Raw genomic sequence first — 22,523 nt, forward strand, 5'->3', positions numbered from 1 at the left:
GCATTCAACTGAGTAAAAAATACTGAAAAATGAATGTTTGTTTTGACTTTGGGCTTGTGATGTCTTATTAAAGGAATGTAATTAGTTTCTTTTTCCAAAAGTATTTTACTTTTTCTACTTTTAGAATATTATGCCTTTGTATTTAACATCTTAGCCTTTGAAAATTTAGAACTATGTTATTTAAACTATGTTATTTATTTAGAACTATGTTATTTAATGTTTAGAGATTCACTTGAATGTTTAAGATACTAATGAATAAGAGCATGGTCTTATCTTAGCCTATTAGAAGCAAACCTCGTTTATAGAATATTTGGGGTTCAGGCAGAAGCTATTGATATTTCTATCCTGATTCTTGTCCTTGCTACTTAACATCCCTGACTCTGGTGATCATGGTATACTCAAGGAAGGGGAAGATTCATTTAAAAGTCTGAGGAGTAACAGGGAAGAATTTCCAAGCCCAGCAGTATGTACAAGCTCAGAATCTGGTGGCTTGTCCTCGCTCAAAAACCCTAGCCATGAGCCAGAGCCACTTTGAGAGATAAGTTAGGGGTGGTTGGTACTGTAATGAAAGATTTCTAAACATAGTTTAAATTATAACTTGATTTTTAAAAATGAAGCATTCACAACTCTTTTTAGCGATATGGTGTTGCATAAATAGGTGTTACATTGCATGTCCATTCTTATGAAGTCTTGTATATAGTTTGTAAAATAACTCTGACCTATAAAATAATTGCCTACCAAATTTGTATAGTCTCTGTGTTTAATTTCTACCTCTAATCTTTGTCTCCACGTTTTATTTCACGGCATTCTTTTAACAGATTTAAAAGAAATAGAAATCTTTTCAATTGCAGATACGTATAGGAAGGTCTTATGGCCACATCCTCATGAAATTAAATTGCCAGAACTAGATAAATTATATTCATTCTAGCTTTCAAAGTTTTTTTTTGTTGTTGTGTGTTTGTTTTAATTTGGGCATGTAGGCAACAATGCTTATTTATTTATTTATTTGTTTTTGGACCTTTTGTCTTAATGCTTCTTTTTCTGTATTAATCTATGTTAGAAAACTCCTCAGTGAGGAGCAAAACCAATCAAAACAAGCTATGTTGTTTGCTTGAGAGACTTGATCAAAGTCTCTCTTTTCATAGTAGCTCACTTTTTAATCATAGTAAGAAATTACTAGGAGAAAATAAGTATAAAAGAAGCTAGCCATTTCCAAGAGATTAGTGAATTACAGATATGAAAGTTAGGGGACTCAGTTTCCATACTGAGAATTATTTTTCATGTTTCTCTTTCCAATGTCTGAGTGCGCCTCTTAAGCAAAGCAGAAGTAGTTTTTTACCAGGTAATTGATAACTTTGCTTCTTTCTTTGATTCCTAGGGAAATGGGAGGTATATTTTAGTTCTCTTCCCTTTTTTATGTATAGATAATGATTATGGTACTTACAAGTGCCAAATTTATTAGACTTTTAAGTCTAAGTTTGTACCGAAATTGTTTTGATACTGAAATTTTGGACCAGTTTGTATTTAGCTGTATTTTTCTCATAATTTAGAGTTATTTCACTATATTCTTTTTTATTTGTTAGATACACACAAATCCATGTTTTTATCAGTCTTCTGAGAAGAGCCAGCTCTTACCATTGAAGAGAAATCTATGGCGCTGGTTGAATCCTGGAGACAGTTTTTCTTTGCTGGTCGACAAATACATTTTTTGTGTTTTCTCTACACACTCTGAAACAGAAATGGAATGTACTTTAAGGTAAGAATGCCTGATGAAATTAAGTAATGGTATTTGTAATCTAATTCCTCAGCCATCCACAAATGCTTCAGTAGAAACCATATTAGGGTTAAACTATATTGGCAATATAGGAGTTACATGGTGTGTGTGTGTTTGTGTGTGTGTGTGTGTGTGTATTTCTCTAGAGAACATTTGACACTGGAAACTTAGGTCTCAATAGTGATTGCTCACATGCAGTGTGTCTTTTGCCAATGTGTTCAGAATGTATTTTCCATTTAATAGTAACTAGGATAGTTAATTTGAAACCAACTACATTTTCTTAATCTTTTCTTTTAGCTTTTGAAATTTTATTAACGAATTAACCTCTGGCTTAGACTACACTCATATAACTCCTCTTTCTTATAAAAATAACAGAAAAATGGGGTGCCTGGGTGCTCAGTTGTTTGAGCATCTGACTCTTGATTTGGTCTCAGGTCATGATCCCAGGGTTGTGGAATCAAGCCCCGCATTGGGCTCCATGCTGTGCATGGAGCCTGCTTAAGATTCTTTCTCCCTCTCAGGGGGTCTGTGTGGCTCAGTTGGTTAAGCATCTGATTCTTGATTTTGGTTCAGATCATGATCTCACGGTTTGTGAGTTCAAGCCCGAAGTAGGGCACCATGCTGACAGCTGAGAGTGCAGGGTCTGCTTGGGATTGTTTCTCTCCCTTTTTTTCTGCTTCTCCCCCGCTTGCGCTCTCTCTCTGTCTCTCTTTCTCTCTCTCAAAATAAGTAAATAAATTTTAAAAGAGAAAAGATTCTCTCTCTCTGTCCCTCTGCCCCTCTCCCAGCTCTTTCTCTCACTCTCTCTCTAAAAAAAGAAAAAAAAACCCCAGAAAATATAGAATGGAGAAACTGAGGAAATGAGGTATTACAATAAACATCTGATGTAAAGTTAAAATTAATGCACTACTTTTGTTCAGGCAGTCATTAGCAGATTATTTACTGCTGTTTCAGCTTTTATAGAGTACATAAACTGGACTTATAGAAGTAAATGGACAGAAGTATAGAGTGTGTGTTGTGATCATAGTAGTATTAAATTAAAAGTCAATAACAATACAGGGGCGTCTGCGTGGCTCAGTTGGTTAAAGCGTCTGACTCTTGATTTCAGCTCAGGTCAGGCATGATCTCACTGTTTGTGAGTTCAAGCCCTGAGTCAGGCTTCATGCTAACAGTGTGGAGCCTGCCTGGGATTCTCTCTCTCTGTCTCTCTCTCTGTCCCTCCCCCACTGTCTCTCTCTTAAAATAAGTAAATAAACTTAAATATTAAAAAAAATCAATAACAATAAAATAGAAAAATCTCCCCAAACTTAAAGAGCATACTTCTGAATAACTGACATGTGTAAGAGAAATCACAAGGAAAATTAGAAAACATTTTGGGGCACCTGGGTGGCTCAGTCAGTTAAGCATCCGACTCTTGGTTTTGGCTCAGCTCATGATCTCATGGTTCGTGAGTTTGAGCCCCGTGCTGGGCTCCTAGCTGACAGTGCAGATGGACCCTGTTTGGGATTCTCTGTCTCCCTCTCTTCCTGCCCCTCCCCTGCATATGCACACACACACTCTTTCTCAAAAATAAATAAACTTAAAAAATAAAAAAAGAAAAGATTTTGAACAAATACTGAAAACAGCATAAAAATTTGTGAGGTGAAGTAGAGGGAAATTTATATTAAATGCCTGTATTAGAAGAGAAGAAAGTTATAAAACCGATGATGTGTGCTTCTCCTTTAAGAAGATAGGCAGACAGGAGCAAATTAATGCCAAAGCAAATAGAAAAAAGGAAATAAGAGTAAGACTAGGAGTCAGTGAAATAAAAATAGACAAATAACAAAGAAAATCAACAAAACCAAAAGTTGGTTCTTTGAAAAGATTAATAAAATTGGTAAACTTAGGCTTCCCAAGAAAAAAAATGAACAAAATGAAAAAATACAAATTATCAATATCAGAAATAGAATAAATGTATCACTAGTGATTTTACAGGCCTTAAAAAAATAATGAAGAAGTATTATTTAAAACTTTATGCCAGTGAATTTGACAGCCTAAATGAATGAATGCATTCCTGGGAAAACATAATTTACCAAAATTAATACAGGAAGATATAGAAAATCTAATGAATTTTATATTTATTAAAGAAATTGAATTTACAATTTAAGAATTTGCCACAAGGACCTTCACTAGTGAGTTCTATGAACTTTCAAGAAAGTAATACCAATACTATACTCTTCTCCTCCAAATAGAGGAGGGTATACATTCTCACTCATTTTAGGAAGCTTCCATAATCCTGATACCAAAATCAGACAATCACATTACAAGAAAACTAGACCAATATTCCTCATAAAAATATAGAGAAGTCAAATCCAGCAATTTGTAGAAATGGTAATATACCATAACCAAATGGAATTTGAAGACCACAAGGTGGATTTATCATATAAAAATCAATGAATTTCACTGCGGCAGATTGAAGAACTGTCATTTCAATTGATGCTTAAAAATAGCTTTGACAGAATTCAACACCTGTTCATGATTTAAAAAAAAAAAAAAAAAAACAGAAAAAGAAGGAAACTTCTTTGTATAAAAAAAATTGTCTTTATTTACAGATGACATGATTGTGGATTTAGAAAATGCTGAGGTATCTACTCTAAGAAGCGAAACAGTACCTGCTGTATGATTACATTTATATTACGTTCTATAATAAACTAAACTATGATGGTAGTGGTTATTTCCAGAGGCACAGGCAAACTTTTTGGTGATGAACATATTCTGTGTCTCAATAAGAGTTTAGGTTACATGGATGTATGCATTTGTCAAAAATGACCAAATTGTGCACTTCAGATCTGTGCATTTCAGTAAATATAAATTACATCTACAATTCTTAAACTAGTGAATGAAAAGAAATTATGTGAGGAAATGTTTTTTGATTTGTTAAATTCAGTAACCTTTGCTTGCTACTTTACATATCTTCCTATTCTTTTTCTCTTATCACACTGTAGAAAGAACATTATTTTTAACCAGCTGTTGACCAGAGAAATATAAAGAACTAATATTTTTGTTACAGTAAATTTCCACAGTAGAATTATATGCTTTTTAAAATAATTTATTTTTATTTATTTTTATTTTAGAGAGAGTGCAAGGAGGGAGAGGGGCAGAGAAAGAGAGAGAGAGAGAGAGAGAGAGAAAGAGAGAGAGAGAATCTTAAGTAGACTCCATGCTCAGCACAGAGCTTGATGTGGGGTTCCATTTCACTACCCTGGGATCATGACCTGAGCCAAAATCAAGAGTCAGACACTCAGCCGACTGAGTCACTCAAATGCCCCTATATACTTTTTTAAAAATCTGGAAAATATTGCACATCTGTGTAAAACAAAATACAGTCATTGCCTCATACTTAAAGTATTATACGTCAACTTTAATTTTATATATATATCCATTCAAACAGGCTTGTCCCCTTAACGTGAAAGACCAGTGCTGTAACTCAGATAAATCAGATTGTGGGAAGAGTGAATTTTGAATGTTTGTTGTGGGGCGCCTGGGTGGCTCAGTTGGTTAAGCGTTCGACTTCGGCTTGGGTCATGATCTCACAGTTCGTAGGTTTGAACCCCACATCTGGGCTCTGTGCTGACGGCTCGGAGCCCGAAGCCTGTTTCAGATTCTGTGTCTCCCTCTCTCTGTGCCCTTCATGCACTCGTGCTCACTCGCGCTCTCTCTCTCTTTCTCTCAAAAATAAACAAGCATTAAAAACAAATAAAAAAAAACTTTGAATGTTTGTAGTATTGATAAAAGTTAAGAATACAACCCACTTTAGCAGCACTGTACTTTTTGTAGGCTATTTATTATGAGTAGTAGTATCTGGTGTACTGTTGGTATCAAGCTATGTGTTGAAAGAGGTAATAAGTATTTTGTGTATGCTTTGGTAATCGTGTGCCTAGGTTAGGGTAACCAAATTAATTGTGTTATTTTATATTTGAAAATTAAATGTTCTGCTTTTAGCTTACTGGTGCAAAATTTCTTTCAGGGTGTTGATTTCACTTTTAGCTTTTTCCAGTTTATGATTTAGAGTTTTCAGGTACTTTCATAATACATTGGATTTCTGACGTGTAATCGTCATTTTTAGTGTTTTTTATGATGTTTACAATTCGTATATGATTTCTTTTTTTATTTTAGGGAGAGAGGGTGGGAGATGGGGGAGAGGGACAGAGGGGGAGAGAGAATCTTAAGCAGGCTCCACACTCCGTGCAGAGCGTGACACAGGGCTCCATCACACAATGCTGGGATCATGAATCAAGAATTGGATGCTCAACTAACTGAGCCACCCAGGTGCCCCTATGGTTTTTAAAACTTATTTCTAAATCCAGCTCATTTATGTTAGTAGCATATTTTATATTAAAGATGAAAAATACATGGTTTATATTTAACTCTAATTTGGAGTTTATTTTTAAGATTTAAGAATAAGTTAATTGCTAAAACAGGCTTTAAAAAGAAGAATAGGGGCACTTGGGTGACTCAGTTGATTGAGCATCCAACTTCAGCTCAGGTCATGATCTCACAGCTTGTGAGTTCAAGCCCCGCATCAGGCTCTGTGCTGACAGCTCAGAGCCTGGAGCTTGCTTCAGATTCTGTGACTCCCTCTCTCTCTGCCCCTCCCCCGTTCATGCTCTCAAAAATAAGCATTAAAAAAATAATAATAAAGAAAAAAAAAGAAGAATAGAGCTTTTTGTGCTACCCAAGGAGGGGTTCATACAGCGTTGTTCTGCAAGAATGCCCTTAGGGGTCCCCAGCATCCCCCAAAGCCACCGGAACAAGCTTCCTGCTGGAGTGGGGGATTCCTGTCATTATTTAAAGGGAAGCTTTCACAATATCTGGAGCCCTTGATGTCCTACAAATGAAGAAGAAGGATATTCTCAAATTCCTTGTAGCAGGATCCACTTTGGTGGCACCAATCTTGACTTCCAGATGGAACAGTGTATTTACAAAAGGAAAAGTAATGGTATCTGCATCATAAATCTGAAGAGAACCTAGGAGAAGCTTCTGCTGGCGGCTTGTGCCATTGTTGCCATTGAAAACCTGGCTGATATGTCATATCATCCAGGAATACTGCCCAGTGAGCTGTGCTGAAGTTTGCTGCTGTTGCTGGAGCCACTCCTGTTGTGGCTGTTTCACTCCTGTCTTCCTAACCAGACCCAGGCAGCCTTCTGGGAGCTGAGACTTCTGGTGTTTACTGATCCCAAGGCTGACCACCAGCCTTTCACAGAGGGGTCTTAAGTTAACCTGCTTACCGTTGCTGTGTGTAAGACAGACTCTCCTCTGCACTGTGTTGACATTGCCATCTCTTGAAACAACAAGGGAGCTCACTCAGTGGGTCAGATGTGGGGGATGGGAAGTTCTGTGCATGCCTGGAACCATTTCCCATGAACAGCATTGGGAGGTTATGCCTGATCTGTGCTTCTACAGAGATCCTGAAGAGATTGAAAAGGAAGAGCAGGCCACTGCTGAAAAGGCTATGACCAAGGAGGAATTTCAGGGTGAATGGACTGCTTCAGCTCCTAAGTTCACTGCCACTCAATCTGAAGTTGCAGACTGGTCTAAAGGTATGCAAGTGCCTATTCAGCAGTTCCGTACTGAAGACTGGGCCATTCAGCCCTCCCCTGAAGACTAGTCTGCCGCTCCCACTGCTCAGGTGACTCAATGGGTAGGAACAACCACCAAGTGGTCTTAAGCTACTCTTCCACAAAGGCAAACAAAATGGAAATAAGGTTAATGGAAAATAAACAGTTCCTAAAAGTTGGAAGAAAAAAAGTTGGAGGATTCACACTTCCCAATTTCAAAACCTACTACAAAGTTACAGTAATGAAGACAGTATGATAGTAGCTTGAAAAAACACATGTAGATCAGTGAAATAGAATTGAGGGTCCAGAAATAAGTCCTTATATTATGGCCAACTGATTTTTGACAAGATTGTTAAGACAATTAAATGGGGAAAAGAATAGTCTTCTCAACAAATGGTGTTGGGACAACTGGATATCCACATGCAAAAGAATGAAGTTAGACTCCTACCTCACACCATATAAAAATGGACTTAAAATGGATCAGAGACCTAAATATTAGAGCTAAAATTATGAAATCCTTAGGAAAAAACACAGGTGTAAATCTTTGTGACTTTGGATTAGGCAGTAATTTCTTAGATATAACACCAAAAGCACAAGCAAAGCAAACGTAGATCAACTGCACTTCATCACAATTAAAAGCTTCCTATCTTCTAAGACACCATTAAGATTGTAGAAAGACAACTCACAGAATGAGAGAAAATATTTGCTAATCATATGTCGGATAAGGAATTTATATCCAGAATATATAAAGAACTTTTGCAATTCAACAGTAAAAAGGCAAATAAACCAATTAAAAAATACATAAAGGATTTGAGTAGACATTTCTCCAAAGAAAATATCCAAATGGCCAATATCCAAACTCATGGGAAGATATTCAACATGATTGGTCATTAGGGAAATGCAAATCAAAATCACAATGAGGTATTACTTCACGTCCACTAGGATGACTATACTTAAAAAGATAATAAGAAGTGTGGGCAAGGATGTAGAGAAATTGAAATGCTTATGCACTGCTTGTGGGTTTGTAAAATGGATACAGCCTCTTGGGAACATATTCTGACAGTTCCTCAAAATTTTAAATATATAATTACATGTGGTCCAGCAATTCCACTCTGTCCATACATGGGACAGAAAACATCTGTCTACACAAAAACTTGTATAGTTCCACTTATATGAATGTGCAGAAAATGTAGATTCATAGAGACAGAAGGTAGTCTAGTGGTTGCCAGGGGCTGGAGGGAAAGGGAATGGGAGGTGACTACTCATACACACAGGATTTCTTTATGAGGTGATGAATATGTTCCAAAATTAGATACTAATGATGGCTGCATTACAGATTAACTTTGTAAATATCCTAAAAACCACTAAATTTTATGTATGCTTTAACAGGATGAATTTTATTGTTATGTGAATTATGTCTCAATAAAGCTATTTAAAAAGATAACTCAGTTACCTTTATTATACTGTATTTAGATAAGTTTCCAAGTTTTAATTTTTGCATGTAGCAAACTCTGGTAACCCTGCATTATAAATCCTGTGATAGTTGATTGTTTGTAGAAGTCTTTGAAGATAAAATAAAAATACAGTTATATCACAGTGACAGTGTTTGATATTTAAATAAAAGTGTAATAAAATAATTTGTACTTTGACCTATTGGGAACTAAATGTTAATTACAATTTTGTTCTGGGATTGGATTTTTTTGTTGTCACATTTATTCTTGGTAAATATTAAGAAAAAATTATTTGTGATCCATAGGGTGTGTTTATGTTAGTCTTGAATTTATGCCACAATAGAAAATAAATGAAATGGAATGGATATTGTTGCTTAATTTCTTTCTTTCTTCCCCCCTCCCCCCCCCTCACTGTTTAAGTCTGTATAACAGTTGGTCTCATGGAGGAGAACACTGGAATAGGTTAGACTTTCTTGCTATAGCAAGCTCCAATTGCATCAGACAACTTCAATCATCTGACACAGAGTGTCACAACTATAAATTGTGAAAAGCTATTGCGCTAGTGAATTTTTCTTAGTATTTTTCAGATTAAATATGAAGAAAATTTGGGGAAAAATCGTTGTTTGGAAGCACACCTGTGTCCTCTGAGTAAAATGGATCTGGATATTAGAAGGGGAGTGAGGTATCATAGATGGGATAATCATACATTTTCAGTCTTTATCTTCAGCATCTGGCACAGTACCTGACACACCATAGGTGTTTTTAAAATATTGATTGAAAAGGCACAGCATAGGGAATACAGTCAATGATATTATAATAGCATTGTATGGTGACAGACAGATGGTAGCTACACTTGGGATGAGCATAGCAATTTGGAAAAGTTGAATCACTATGTTGTACATCTGAAACTAATGTAACATTGTGTGTCAACTATAGTCAAAAGAACTTAAGCAATATTTATTGAATGAACAAACACTGTCATGTTGCACAGTGATTTACTCTTAAGTTTTTCTCTTTTGGCTGATTTCTGCCATTGAAATTCAAGTCTGCCTTTGAAAGAGATTATTCCCGTATAAGAAATACTCGAACAAAACAAGCCATTAACTGTTATCTTCTCAGCTAGACACATTTCTGAAATCTTCTATCTTCTGTTTTTATACGCAGTGAAATCCATCCCTTTTAAATGTATAATTCAGTGTACTCTGATAAATGTATGTGGTTATGGAAGTTCTACCACAGTGAGTGAGATAGAGAACATTTCCATTTCCCCCGAAAGCGCCCTCATGCCACTCTGTAGTCATTCCCCTCACCCCATGCTGGGCCTGGGCATCCAGATCTGACTTCTGTCCCTGTAGCTTTACCTCTTCAGAATGTCATATGAATGGAGTTATATGATATGTAGCCTTTTGTGTCAGCTTCTTTGACTTAGCAAAATGCCTTTGAGATTCATCCATGTTGTTGTATATCAGTTTTCCTTTTTATTTCTGAGTAGTATTTCCATCTATACTTTCAAATTTTCAAAAAATACGTTTGTTGGATTGTCTCTAAGCATATTTAATGAATAATGACCCATCAGCTTTGGATGATCTTCGTGCACTTTGCAGCAAGCGCGAGGTAGTTGGTTCTGCTAAGTATGTTCCACATATGACTGTAGATGCTCCTGTGTCAGAACATTTAGCTTCCAGTTGGACTACAGGTTTGGGGAGATTTTACAAGTGGCTGTCCTGTCCAGAACTCCAGTAGTAGCCATGTGTGAACATGACATTAGGATTTTATTTATTTTTTTCTCCAAAGCCAAACTAGCTTAGCTGATATTTTTGCAGTTTGCATTTTGTCTTTGGATGCTGGGTGCTGATCTTAACTTTTATGGGCTATCTGACAAATACTAAGTAAATAGCTCTTAAGCTTTAAGAGAGATGGCCACTACCCATCTTCATAAATAGCTGTGCTACTAGGCCCATGATTCAGAAAGATAAATGCATTTTATGCTGATACAGTGGGCAGAAGATGAAGAACATATTTTCATCTATATATTTTATTCTAGTATACTATGGTCTGCTTTTTTGTCTTGCTAAGGCCAAGAAAAGGAACACAATTCATTAGTTAGATGTCCTTGGGAGAATCACATTTATAATGATGTGGTATAATAGAAGTGTTTTAAATGACTTTTATTTTATTTTTATAGAAATAGTCAGATGCTTGATGAAGATAATATTCTAAATGAAACACCAAAATCATCCTCGGTTAATTCGCCTGATGAGAGAACTGGTAACCCACAGCTGGAAAGAAGCACAGAAATAGTTAAGACCCAAACTGCCACTGCAAATAGTGAGGTGAGAAATTTAAGACCCCATCCATTTGTAACATATTCCTTACTTCAAGAAGAGAAAAGACACCTGAAATTAGCCATGTCATGACAATATTACTGGCATTGCCATTTTTAGGTTAAGCTAAATAGAATAGCTCAGAATAGAGCTTAGTCTAACACATCAACTAATAGAGATAATGAATTTCTTTCTTTGTGAAATTTGACTAATTCAGTCCACGGTTGCAGATAGGTTTTTTTTAATGGTAGTTTTCTGCAAAGTAAATAATCTTACAGTTTCACTAAGGCTGAATGATTATTTTTAGTAACTAATATATAGATGCCTTTTTAGTGTTTCCTAGGTGAAGGTAGAGACATCAGTAAGCAACAGTCAAACCCTGCCCAGAGGAGAAGAATCCTGCCAGCATGGATGTTAACAGACAATCGAAGTGACCAAGACCTTTCAGCACCAGCCAGCAGTGGGGGTAGGTTTTGTTTAGAAAACAGTAAGCAGAATTTGGAACTTTTTCTGAACTCATGGAGATAGACTAGTGGTTATGTTAGTATATAACTTAGCCTAACGTTTTTAGACACGTACATGAAGTCTAATTTAAAACATAAATTATTATTTTATGCCATTTATCATATCTATCATATACCATCCTGCTAATTACCATTTGATTTAACAAGTGCTATTTATCTTATGTGCTAGACTTATGTTAATATAGATTTTCAAACATACCTGTTGTTGTTGTGTCAACCATGACAGGACATAAAAGGCCAGTACAGTAAGAGCTTTCTAAATTAATTTAATTAAATAAAAAACTGCCGAGCACACAATATTATGAGCAGGAAAATTCAAAGAAGAGGGCACCTCTGCCCTGGCACAGTTCACTGTCATGGCAGATACCACAATGATTTATGTCACCTGCTGGGCATTTCCATTGAATCAAGATGATTAAAACTAGATCTAGTAGGATTAGAGTGACTTCATGGGAAAAGTAGGTTATATATTATGTATTGTGGGAGATGTGATCTGGAGAATTTTCATATCTAAACCTAAGATTTCCTGGTAAGAGTTTTATAGTGGTTTTCAATCTCCAAGACCCATCATTACATATGTAATATGTTTTTATCAGTAACATTTCTCATTAGGCGTGGTCATTCCTCAGTTGGCAGGAAGGAAATGGGGAGTGGGGAATGGTACTGGAGAGGGGGCAGGTACTTTCTCTCAGTAGAACAATTTCTCTAATATAGAAAGAATAACTTTACTTGACCAAAATTTGGACCGATGTGAACTGCCTCCCTGCAAGCAAGTCCTTTTCTTTCAGAGTTGTTTTGCATGGTGCCTGCTTTTGTGCTGCCACTATTATATTGCCTTTAATAGTCCAAAATATAGTTGGCTGCAAATTAAAAATAGCTATTAACTTTCACTAGCTAGATGTACCATGTAAAATCTGAAGCACCTTTCTGAGTACTTCACCTTAAACATGCAAAGGAAAACAATTTGACATTGATTTGGATAGGAGTATTATATAATACACAGTGTTCTTAAAATGCTAAAGCTTCAAAATAAGATAGAAAAGTGTTTGGATTCTGACATGAATTCTTTCTTGTAAACAGACTTTGGGGGTAGTTGTAAGAACAAAATTAGGTTACTTGTTTCCTTCAGAGACACGAAGATTTAGAAGTACCTGTAGGACAGTTTAGTACTTGAATCCAGCTAATTAAAAATCAAAATAATTTGACTTTCTCTGCTGTGCAGTTTATAATTATCATTATTGTTGTTGTTTTATTTGTTTAAGTAATAAATCATTCAGGTCAACGTATCAATGCTAGAGATTTAAAAAAATCAATTTCTAGGATGCATTTTGGACTCATTTAGATGTCGGTTACTTTCCTAAGTCTTTTGCAGGTTTAGTACTGTACTTTGTTCATTCATATCTCTTTAGATGGTCTGATTAACGTGATGTTTTAGAGCCTTTTGTGTCATTAGGTAGAGAACAGATGATGTACACTGATGTTAAATGACTTCTCCAAGATCACGTAATGAATCCCAGAGCCGTAATTGAGACCTAGCTCTGGCTGAGAGCTTTAAAGCCCATGCTCTGAGCAGTGTCACTATACTGCCCCACAAATTTACCCTCCCTATGTTCTGGTGTTTTTATTCTTTTCTTTTTTAATGTGCTCTTGCATCCTCTCCTAGATCTTTTCTCAGTTTAACTCTTGGTTTAATCCTTAAATGTACCTGAATGTTTGCTGTGTTCAGGCTGTCCTTTTGTTTTTTGGCCAGAATAGTTCTAGATTATTTTCTGGGTCCCCAGATATTAGCCCTTGGAAATTATCATGAGTTTCTCAGGCCTGGGTTAAAATTTTTTCTGTGTCCCTTGGTAATTGGCAAGTGAATAGATTTGGGCATGGCTGTCAGAGCCTGCCCTCTCCTGACTGCCAGTCATCTCTGTTCCCTCAGCCTTCTAGGCTCTAGGAGTAGTCACAATTCCTGGGCTAGGGTATTCTTGCTAGATTGAAAAAGGAGCTTTTATAGTTTCACTGGTGTCTGCTACTCTGCAGTACCCTTCTTCTCCCGTCTTCTAACCCTCCAACATGGAGTCATGAAAGGTGGCACATGCTGAAAAAGATTGAAGTAGTCCCCAAATCATCTGGTTTGCATTTAATTTTGTACTCTGAATATTTTCCACATGACTGCTCAATGCAGACTGTAAATGCTGGACTGACATTCTATTAATTCGACTATAGTTTAAAATTTACTTAAAGTGCTAGTTATTCTGTTTCCTTTATTTCCAACAGCCCTGCTAAATTATCTAATTAACTCTAGTAGTTTTGTAAGTCTCTCAGATTATCTAGCTGTATAGTCATATCTACAAAATTATGACAGTTCTGGCTCTTCTGCTCTACTGCCTTTAAAACATTTTTAGTTAATGAACTAGACCCTATAAATTTTGAATAAAGTGGATAAAATTGGCATCTCTATCTTATTCCCGATTTTAATAGGAATTCTATTAGTGTATCAGCTTTAAAATGATTGGAATTCAGTTCTGATACTCTGTCATTTTTAGGATGTTTTATTTCTTTATTTTTCTTTCAGGAATAACTGTTGAATTCTTTGACAAATTTTTTGGTATAGAAATAGTCCTGTCAAGGGGTGGGTGGGGACAGAGAAAGGGGAGGGCATAGGTGAGCAGTGGGGTCAGGGCAGGGCTATAAACAAAAAAGAAAAAACAAAAAGAAATAGTCCTGCATTTTCTTGTGTCAGTGTAGTTAGTGATGTTGGTAGATTTCCTAATGTGCCATGCTTGGTTTCCTAGAATAAGTTTAATTTATCATGATGGCTTATTATTTTTAAGTTGTGTTAGGTTAGAGTTGCTTAGTTTAGGACATTTGTATCTATATTCCTAAGTGTGATTAGTATTTTTCTCCTTGTGTGCCATCTATGTCAGATTTTAGCGTTGAGCTATGTCAGTGTTGTACAAAATGAATTAGGAGATTTTTCCATGTATGCTCAAGGACAGTTTGAATAACAGAAATACCTCTTCCTTTAGAGAACCTTTTTACATCACAATCTGGGTCTGGTTTCTATTTTAAGTAGCTGATAATTCCAGAGTAGGAATAGATAAGTTAGACCAGTAAAAAATGAACAGAACACTGAGAAACAGACCAAAATAACATACAGTTAATATATTCAAAATTATTAGATCAAATTGCTCGGGAAATGATGCATTGTTATTATAAATAATGTTGGGAAAATTAGCTTTCTATTTGGAAGACAACAATATTAGAGCACTACCTCATACCATGTTCTTAAATAAATTTTTATTGAGTTAATAATCTTAATGTAAAAATTAACTATTAAGGCATTTGAAGAACATATGGGGACAATATTTTTATTACTTCTGGGGAGCTTTCTTAAGATGGTAGGAAGCCCAGAACCAACAGGGAAAAATTGACAGTTACATTTAGATTAAAAATGAAAAAAAAAATTCGTGTGCATAAGACACTTATAAACAAAGTTAAAGGGAAAGAGCAAAGTGGCAAACCTACTGGCAGATATTATCTGTCACACTTATAAAAGGTAGAAGGTTTTAAATAATTATTTAGTAACAAAAAAGAAGGTAAAACTCAGAAATTTGGGGCATACTACAGAAGAATCATTAGGCAACAAATATATGACTACTTTGGCAGTATCTCTTACATATTTAAGTATACAACACTCTTGGATCCGGAAATTCCAATTCTGTGTCTTTATCCCACAAAAATGATTGCATTTGTTATTTTAGTCATGTGTGTGTTTGCACATATGTATTTGTATACTTGGTTAACCTTAGGAAGTTGGGAAGGATACACTTCAAATTGTTAATGTAACTGTTACGGTGGTTCTTTTGGAGGATAAAGTTGGATGGTTGTAATTTTAATGACATCTGCATATAGCTGTTAGTATAACAGCTCATACAAGTAAATGAAACTAGTAATATTAAGAATAATTTGTTTTAAGTTATTTTCTTTTAGATTGTGATCATTTAACTGTACCCATTTGGGATGTAGAAAAGTATTTGCTATGCCAGATATTATGATTATTATGAGCTAATTAAGCTGTTTATTTTATATACTCTTTGTAAAGAGCATTTTTACAACAGTATCAAAGTGGCTTCTTCCTATGCAAAAAGAAATTAGCTCTGGTCCTTAGAAGAATATTTGTAGTAGAAAATTTGGAATTTTGAAGAATATTTTAAATATATATTTTTTAAGTTTAGGATTTTATGTACATGTGTGACACTTGGAATGTGGTAAACTGCCATTTGGGCAGATGTTGTGTCTTGCTTAATTTACATTTTTGGTTCTTAGCATAGTAAGCAGTACCATTAGTTGATTATTTCTCTTGATTTGACTAATTCTTATCTCTTGTAGCATTTAGACATTTGCTGCATGAAGCTGTGTAGTCTTATTTAGTCTTATTCCTCACAGTTTCTAAAATGATATGAAATCTTCCTAATTTAGATTCAAAGCAAATATTTAAGTAATTTAGGCAGTTCAGTTATTGAAAAGTTTATTCATAAATTTCTTATATAAATACATTATATTTATATTGGTTCAATTGATTTTCCTGTTAAATAATATGGACAGTATTTCTTTCCTTACTTAATGAAGGAGTGTTATTTCAGACCACTTGAATATCCTTTAGTTCAGATTTGAGCAAACTACAACCCATGAGCCAAATCTGGCATGCTGCCTGTTTTTGTCAATAAAGTTTTACTGGAATACAGCCATGCTCATCCATGTGTGTTTTGTCTGTGGCTGATTTGCATTCTAAAGGCAGAGGTTGGTAGTTGTGACAGACACTATATGGCCAATGGAACTTAAAATATTTATGTCTGGCTTTTTGTAGAAAAATTTGCTAAACCATGCTTTAGAACATTAGAATAGTCACTGTGGATTGCGTTACAAAACCTCTCTTCAGGCTCTCAAGGGAACCTTTGGGTCAGTTCTGTCTTTTTTTTTTCTTTTAATTCTCAGAAAATAATTTATTAAAATGTATCAGTCACATGGTGAGTACAATTTTGTAGTAGCATAGACACACATTCACAGATTTGTTACAAAGAAAACTGAACAGGTGTTGAAGTGAAGACACTTTAGTTGTGGAAATGGAGAGCAAAATACTTTATTTTTTAAATCCCAGAGACTGGAATGCTTAAAGATATGTGTGCATTAAAAAAAAAAACAAAAAAAAACGTGTTATCACCTTGAAGAGTGTGCCTAAACCTGCCTATTTCTAGAAAGAGTGATTTGAAGCTGAGAATAACTGCATGAATGGAACATTGACTAATACACTTAGAGGGGGACTGCTGAAGAAAGGTGACATTTTTGCTTCACATGTCTTCCAGTGGGAACAATGGATTCCTAGCTTCCTAACTAATGTCATCATGAACATAAAATCGTTATGCCACACTGACTGAAAAATCATTACCTCATGGTCTATGTTCACTACATTTGCAGTTATGTTCCCATATCATTATTCTTTTTATTTATTTATTTTTTTAATTTATATCCAACTTAGTTAGCTTATAGTGCAACAATGGTTTCAGGAATAGATTCCTTAATGCCCCTTACCCATTTAGCCCATCCCCCCTCCCACAACCCCCCAGTAACCCTCTGTGTGTTCTCTGTATTTAAGAGTCTCTTACGTTTTGTCCCCCTCCCTGTTTTTATATTATTTTTGCTTCCCTTTCCTTATGTTCATCTGTTTTGTCTCTTAAAGTCCTCATATGAGTGAAGTCATATGATACTGGTCTTTCTCTGACTAATTTCCCTTAGCATAATACCCTCTAGTTCCATCCACGTAGTTGCAAATGGCAAGATTTCATTCTTTTTGATTGCCAAGTAATACTCCGTTGTATATATATACCACATCTTCTTTATCCATTCAACCATCAATGGGCATTTGGGGTCTTTCCATACTTTGGCTATTGTTGATAGTGCTGCTATAAACATTGGGGTGCGTGTGCCCCTTCAAAACAGCATCCCTGTATCCCTTGGATAAATACCTAGTAGTGCAATTTCTGGGTTGTATGGTAGTTCTATTTTTAATTTTTTGAGGAACCTCCATACTGTTTTCCAGAGTGGCTGCACCAGCTTGCATTCCCACCAGCAGTGCAAAAGGGATCCTCTTTCTCTGCATCCTCGCCAACATCTGTTATTGCTTGAGTTGTTAATGTTAGCCATTCTGACAGGTGTAAGATGGTATCTCATTGTGGTTTTGATTTGTATTTTCCTGATTGTGAGTGATGTTGAGCATGTTTTCATGTGTCAGTTGGCCATCTGGATGTCTTCTTTGGAGAAGTGTCTATTCATGTCTTTTGCCCATTTCTTCACTGGATTGTTTTTTGGGTGCTGAGTTTGATAAGTTCTTTATAGATTTTAGATACTAACCCTTTATCTGATATGTCGTTTGCAAATACCTTCTCCCATTTTGTCGGTTGCCTTTTAGTTTGGTGATTGTTGCCAATTCTGTTTATGTTCACAATTCATTTAGTCAAACATTTACCAAGCACCAGTTTTATGCTAGGCACATTTCTAGGTGCTGGAGACAAAAGGAGGGAACAATGAACAAAGCACATAAAGTTCCTGCCCTCATGAAGTTGCCATTTGAGTGTAGGGGAGACAGATAATTAAGCATGAAGATTGTCCTCTTAAAAAGAGCAGATTTTTTATTTTTTCTGATTAGAGGGCTCATGGATTTATTAACAAAATATGATACCGACTTAGGTTTGCCAAATATGTTGCACCTTGGCTAAGTATTATATGGGATACAGTGTCCATTGTTATTGAGACTTATTTTCTATATTGGTGAAGTTTGTAGAGGTCACTCTCCCTTTTGGGTAATTTTGGGTTCTTAATCTGTTATTAAGTTTAATTTCTCACTGTGGATGTTAGGGGCTCAATAATTATATGTAAAATTCATTGGCTGACTATATGTTAAATTTTCTGTTAGGAAATTCAATGCTAAAATAAAAAATAAATATTTAACACATCTCACATAGTATCACAGTATCTCTCATAGTATCACAACTATGTACTGTGATACATAGTTTATATATCAAACCTCATTTACTCGTAGTAACTCTGAGTTATTATTATAATTCCCTTTTTTGGGGTGATAAAACCAGTGTTCAGAGAGGCAAGGTGAAGCAGTTCAAGGATAGCACCTGTTCATATTAGCATCTTGGCCTGACTGTCTCCAGGGCTGGAGCTCCTGGCCAAAGTGCTGCTTAATACTTTTTTGAGGTTTGCAAATAAGTGTTTTCAAGTTGGCATTAATGTAAATGGACTTTTACTTTTAATTGCCCTTTTATCCTTTCTTTCTTTCTTTCTTTCTTTCTTTCTTTCTTTCTTTCTTTCTCTTCTTTCTTTCTGATTGACATTTGAAGATAAAAGATAATTTTTTCTTTTTCCTTCTGTATATGTTTAAGGTAATATAATCCAGGGAAGTGGAAAAGAAGGAATCTGCAGAAAGCGATTAAATTCATCAGGAAGTTCAAAAAGTACATCAGCAGAGCAAGACACAGGGAAAAAGTGCAAAAATGCTGATCAGGAAGAGTCTATCATTTCATCCAAGGTGATTTTTTAAAAAATTTATTATTTGGGGGCACCTTGCTGTCTCATTTGGTAGAATGTGTGACTCTTTTAAAAAAATTTTTAAAACATTTGTTTATTTTTTGAGAGACAGAGACAGAGGGTGAACGGGGGAGGGGCAGAGAGATAGGGAGTCATAGTCCAAAGCAGGCTCCAGGCTCTGAGCTGTCAGCACAGATCGTGACGTAGGGCTCGAAGTCATGAACCGAGATCATGACCTGAGCCGAAGTCGGATGCTTAACTGACTGAGCCACCCAGGTGCCCCTAGAGTGTGTGACTCTTGATCATGGCGTTGTAGGTTTGAGCCCCAATATGGGTGTAGAAATTACTTAAAAATAAAATCTTTAAAAGAATTTATTATTTGATCATTTGTTTTCTTTATCAAGTGTTCTAGGTAAGAATTAATTATATGTTGTATGCAGCAAGGAAAAACCCAAACTGCTATTTATTACTGAGTTTATGAAGATAAAAACTAGCCCAGATTTTTTTTGGCTTACAAAAACTAAATTCGTACTTGCTTTGTAGAAAACATATCTATTTAATTTAGAAATTTTCAGACTGGAAAGAAAGTGGAGACCACTAGACTCTGGTTGTAATTGGCACCTCCATTCTGAAAACCCGGTTTCTTCTATTTCATTGGTCATCCTCAGACTGCATATGTAGCCACTTTTTTCTTGATACCTGTGAAGAACAACTGATAGGCTGGTTCTTAATAGTCTGTTGCAGGATTATTTCTGGGCTAATTTACAATATTTAGAAACTTCTCTTTCCTCTTTCAGTTTTTGCTAACTCATTATAATGGTTTGGCTGACTTAAGCATTCTTTAACACTGGGTACTTAATGAAAATGGGACCTATTATTGGATGCATTTAAAATGAGAGAATTAGAGAAAGAGAGAAAGCATGAGTGAGCGAGCAAGGCAGGAAGTTCAGGTATTTTTCCTCTTCAGAAAAGGGTGGCTTTAGGTAACAGTTCTCCTGATCTGTAGTTCTGTGGCTAAGCCCTGTGGGTGTCCATCTTTTTAGTCTTAGCAGGAGCCAAAGGAGTAGGATTGGTTTTAGAATAGTGTATGCTGGGATGATTGAAATGCAATCAGGTCTTCCAGAGGGTCAGGCCTTTTATAGTACTCACCTCACTCCTGCTTCCTCTCCCATTAGAAAAGATCTGGCTTCTCACTGGATCCTTTCTTCCAGCTAGGGAAGTGAGGTCTAATCCCCATGGGCTCAACTCCTTTGCTTACTTATGGAGTGAGGTTTAATAAATGAAAACAAAATGTTTTCTAACTCACATGTATTGACCATAAAAAGCTATTAAGATAAAACTTGTTTACTTTGAGCCCTAATATGCTCTATTCTCTGAACATATTAATGTGACTGCCTTTTGTTTCCAAGAAGAAAAATTACTTTTTTCAGAAGAAAATTTGTAGTATACATATTTTGCTATGTTTATCCCAACCCATTACCCAAGCTTGGTAATTACAAGTAAAACTTAAGAACACTTTCTTAATTGATAGATTGCAGAGAGTAGCAAGCAGTAAACAGATCCGAGATATTTGAGGTATTTGTGAGATTTTGAAGACACACAAATTAGACTGTCTGCGAGTTTTGTGACTCTAATAATGTCTGGTCATGAAGATAATTGCTCTGAAATTGTCCATATTTCTCATTAGTTCTTACATCTTCCTGCAGCTCCTTACGGGTTATATAATTGTCCATTTTGGGAGTGAACATGAGGGTGCTTGAATCTAACTTTAAAGAAATAATCTACCTAATTCACATAATCTAATTAGGGCTCTGTTATAAACAGAAGGAAGCCTACTTGAAACAACTTAAGCAGGTGGTATTATAAGGCGTGTTAACTGTTGCTGGGGAGCCAGGTCCCAGGAATGCTGGAGCGTTACTTCTCCTTCCTTAGGGTTTCTGAGGGAGCTTCATCTCCCCTAGTACAGGAGAAATAAGCCTCAATTTTCCATAACCTTTTCATAACACTTTACGCAGGGCTCTCTGGTAAAGTGGGGCCAGAAAAAGTGACTTAGACTAAAAAGCCAAGCAGAGCCTTTCCAAACTCCATGCTCTGTCCCTGTCCACTTTCAGTTTTAACACTGGTTGGCAGCTGCTCCTGAGGGGTTTCTATAGCGTGGAGCAGGGGAGGGAAAAAGTTAAAAGTGAGAGAAAACAAGAGTCTGGGCCCACCTAGTTAGTCTAATGGCAGGAGATTACCAGTTACAAGAGACTAAGAATGGTTTGGCCAGGACTATAGAGTAGACGTAGGTCAATTTACTTAGAAAGGATCACATTCTCTTGGGGAGAATTGGTGAGAAAGGAAGTGGAAAGAAGGGACAGAAATCACCTTCACCCTCTTGGGCCCTATTCCTGAGATTCTGATTCAGTTGATCTGCAGGGCCTGTGCAACAGTATTATTGTAAATAAACTCCCACAATTTTAATGGCACTGAAAGGTGAGAGCTACTGATGTACCATCATTCAACACCTTAGAGGAAACTGTGGACCAAGGTCATATTGCTAGAGATCTCGGGACTCAAATGTAAGTCTTTCCATTTGGGGTATAATGGATTTCTCTACCACACAAATTAGACTGTCTACAGGCTTTGTGACTCAATGTCTGGTCATGAAGATAATTGCTCTGAAATTGTCCATATTTCTCATTAATTCTCTTACATCTTTCTGCAGCTCCTTACGGGTTATGTAATTGTCCAATTTGGGAGTGAACATGAGGGTGCTTGAATCTACTAACGTTAAAGAAATAATCTACATGATTTACATAATCTAATTAGGGCTGTGTTACAAAAAACAGAAGGAAGCCTAACTGAAACAACTTAAGCAAATAGTATTATAAAGCGTGTTAATTGTCTGTTCCTGGTAAGCAAGCTACCCTAATATTTAGTGACTTAACAGTGTTTTATTATTTCTGATAATTCTGTGGGTTGGTTGGGCTCAACTAGGCAATTCTTTTGTGACACCTTTTTGGTGTTGAGCTGGGCTGCTTTCAGCTGGGAACTTAGCAGCGGCTGGAACATCCAAAATGGCTCTGCTTGCATGAATAGTGCTTCCACAATGGTTGACTGAATGACTGGCTGCTGGCTGGGCCTCCCTTTCTCCACTTAATGATTAAGTAATCTAGGCTGAGCATCTTTACCTGACGGCTGGTTTCCAAGGGAGTGAAAGTAGAAGCATCCTTCTCTTAAGGCCTACATTTGGAACTGGTGCAGTATCATTTCTGCTGCATTATTTT

At 36.1% G+C, this 22,523-nt stretch overlaps 1 protein-coding gene and 1 non-coding gene across 4 annotated transcripts in view; one reads left to right on the forward strand and one right to left on the reverse strand.

Annotated features, from left to right (window-relative positions):
- Nucleotides 1–22,523, forward strand: part of APLF (aprataxin and PNKP like factor) — an 82,844-nt gene that overhangs the window by 22,964 nt on the left and 37,357 nt on the right. For all 3 annotated transcript variants that reach the window (XM_019440534.2, XM_019440528.2, XM_019440517.2), the window contains 4 exons: nt 1,584–1,756; nt 11,008–11,155; nt 11,480–11,612; nt 19,110–19,255. In XM_019440534.2, coding sequence (XP_019296079.1) covers nt 1,584–1,756; nt 11,008–11,155; nt 11,480–11,612; nt 19,110–19,255 — 600 coding nt within the window. The remainder of the gene's footprint in view (nt 1–1,583; nt 1,757–11,007; nt 11,156–11,479; nt 11,613–19,109; nt 19,256–22,523) is intronic.
- Nucleotides 9,233–9,356, reverse strand: LOC128773569 (small nucleolar RNA SNORA28). Its single transcript, XR_008417932.1, has one exon. It is a non-coding gene; the product is annotated as a small nucleolar RNA SNORA28 (small nucleolar RNA).

This window comes from Panthera pardus, unplaced genomic scaffold (assembly GCF_024362965.1).
Source record: "Panthera pardus isolate Hobbes unplaced genomic scaffold, ASM2436296v1 HiC_scaffold_25, whole genome shotgun sequence".
In the NCBI taxonomy this organism is placed as follows: domain Eukaryota; kingdom Metazoa; phylum Chordata; class Mammalia; order Carnivora; family Felidae; genus Panthera; species Panthera pardus.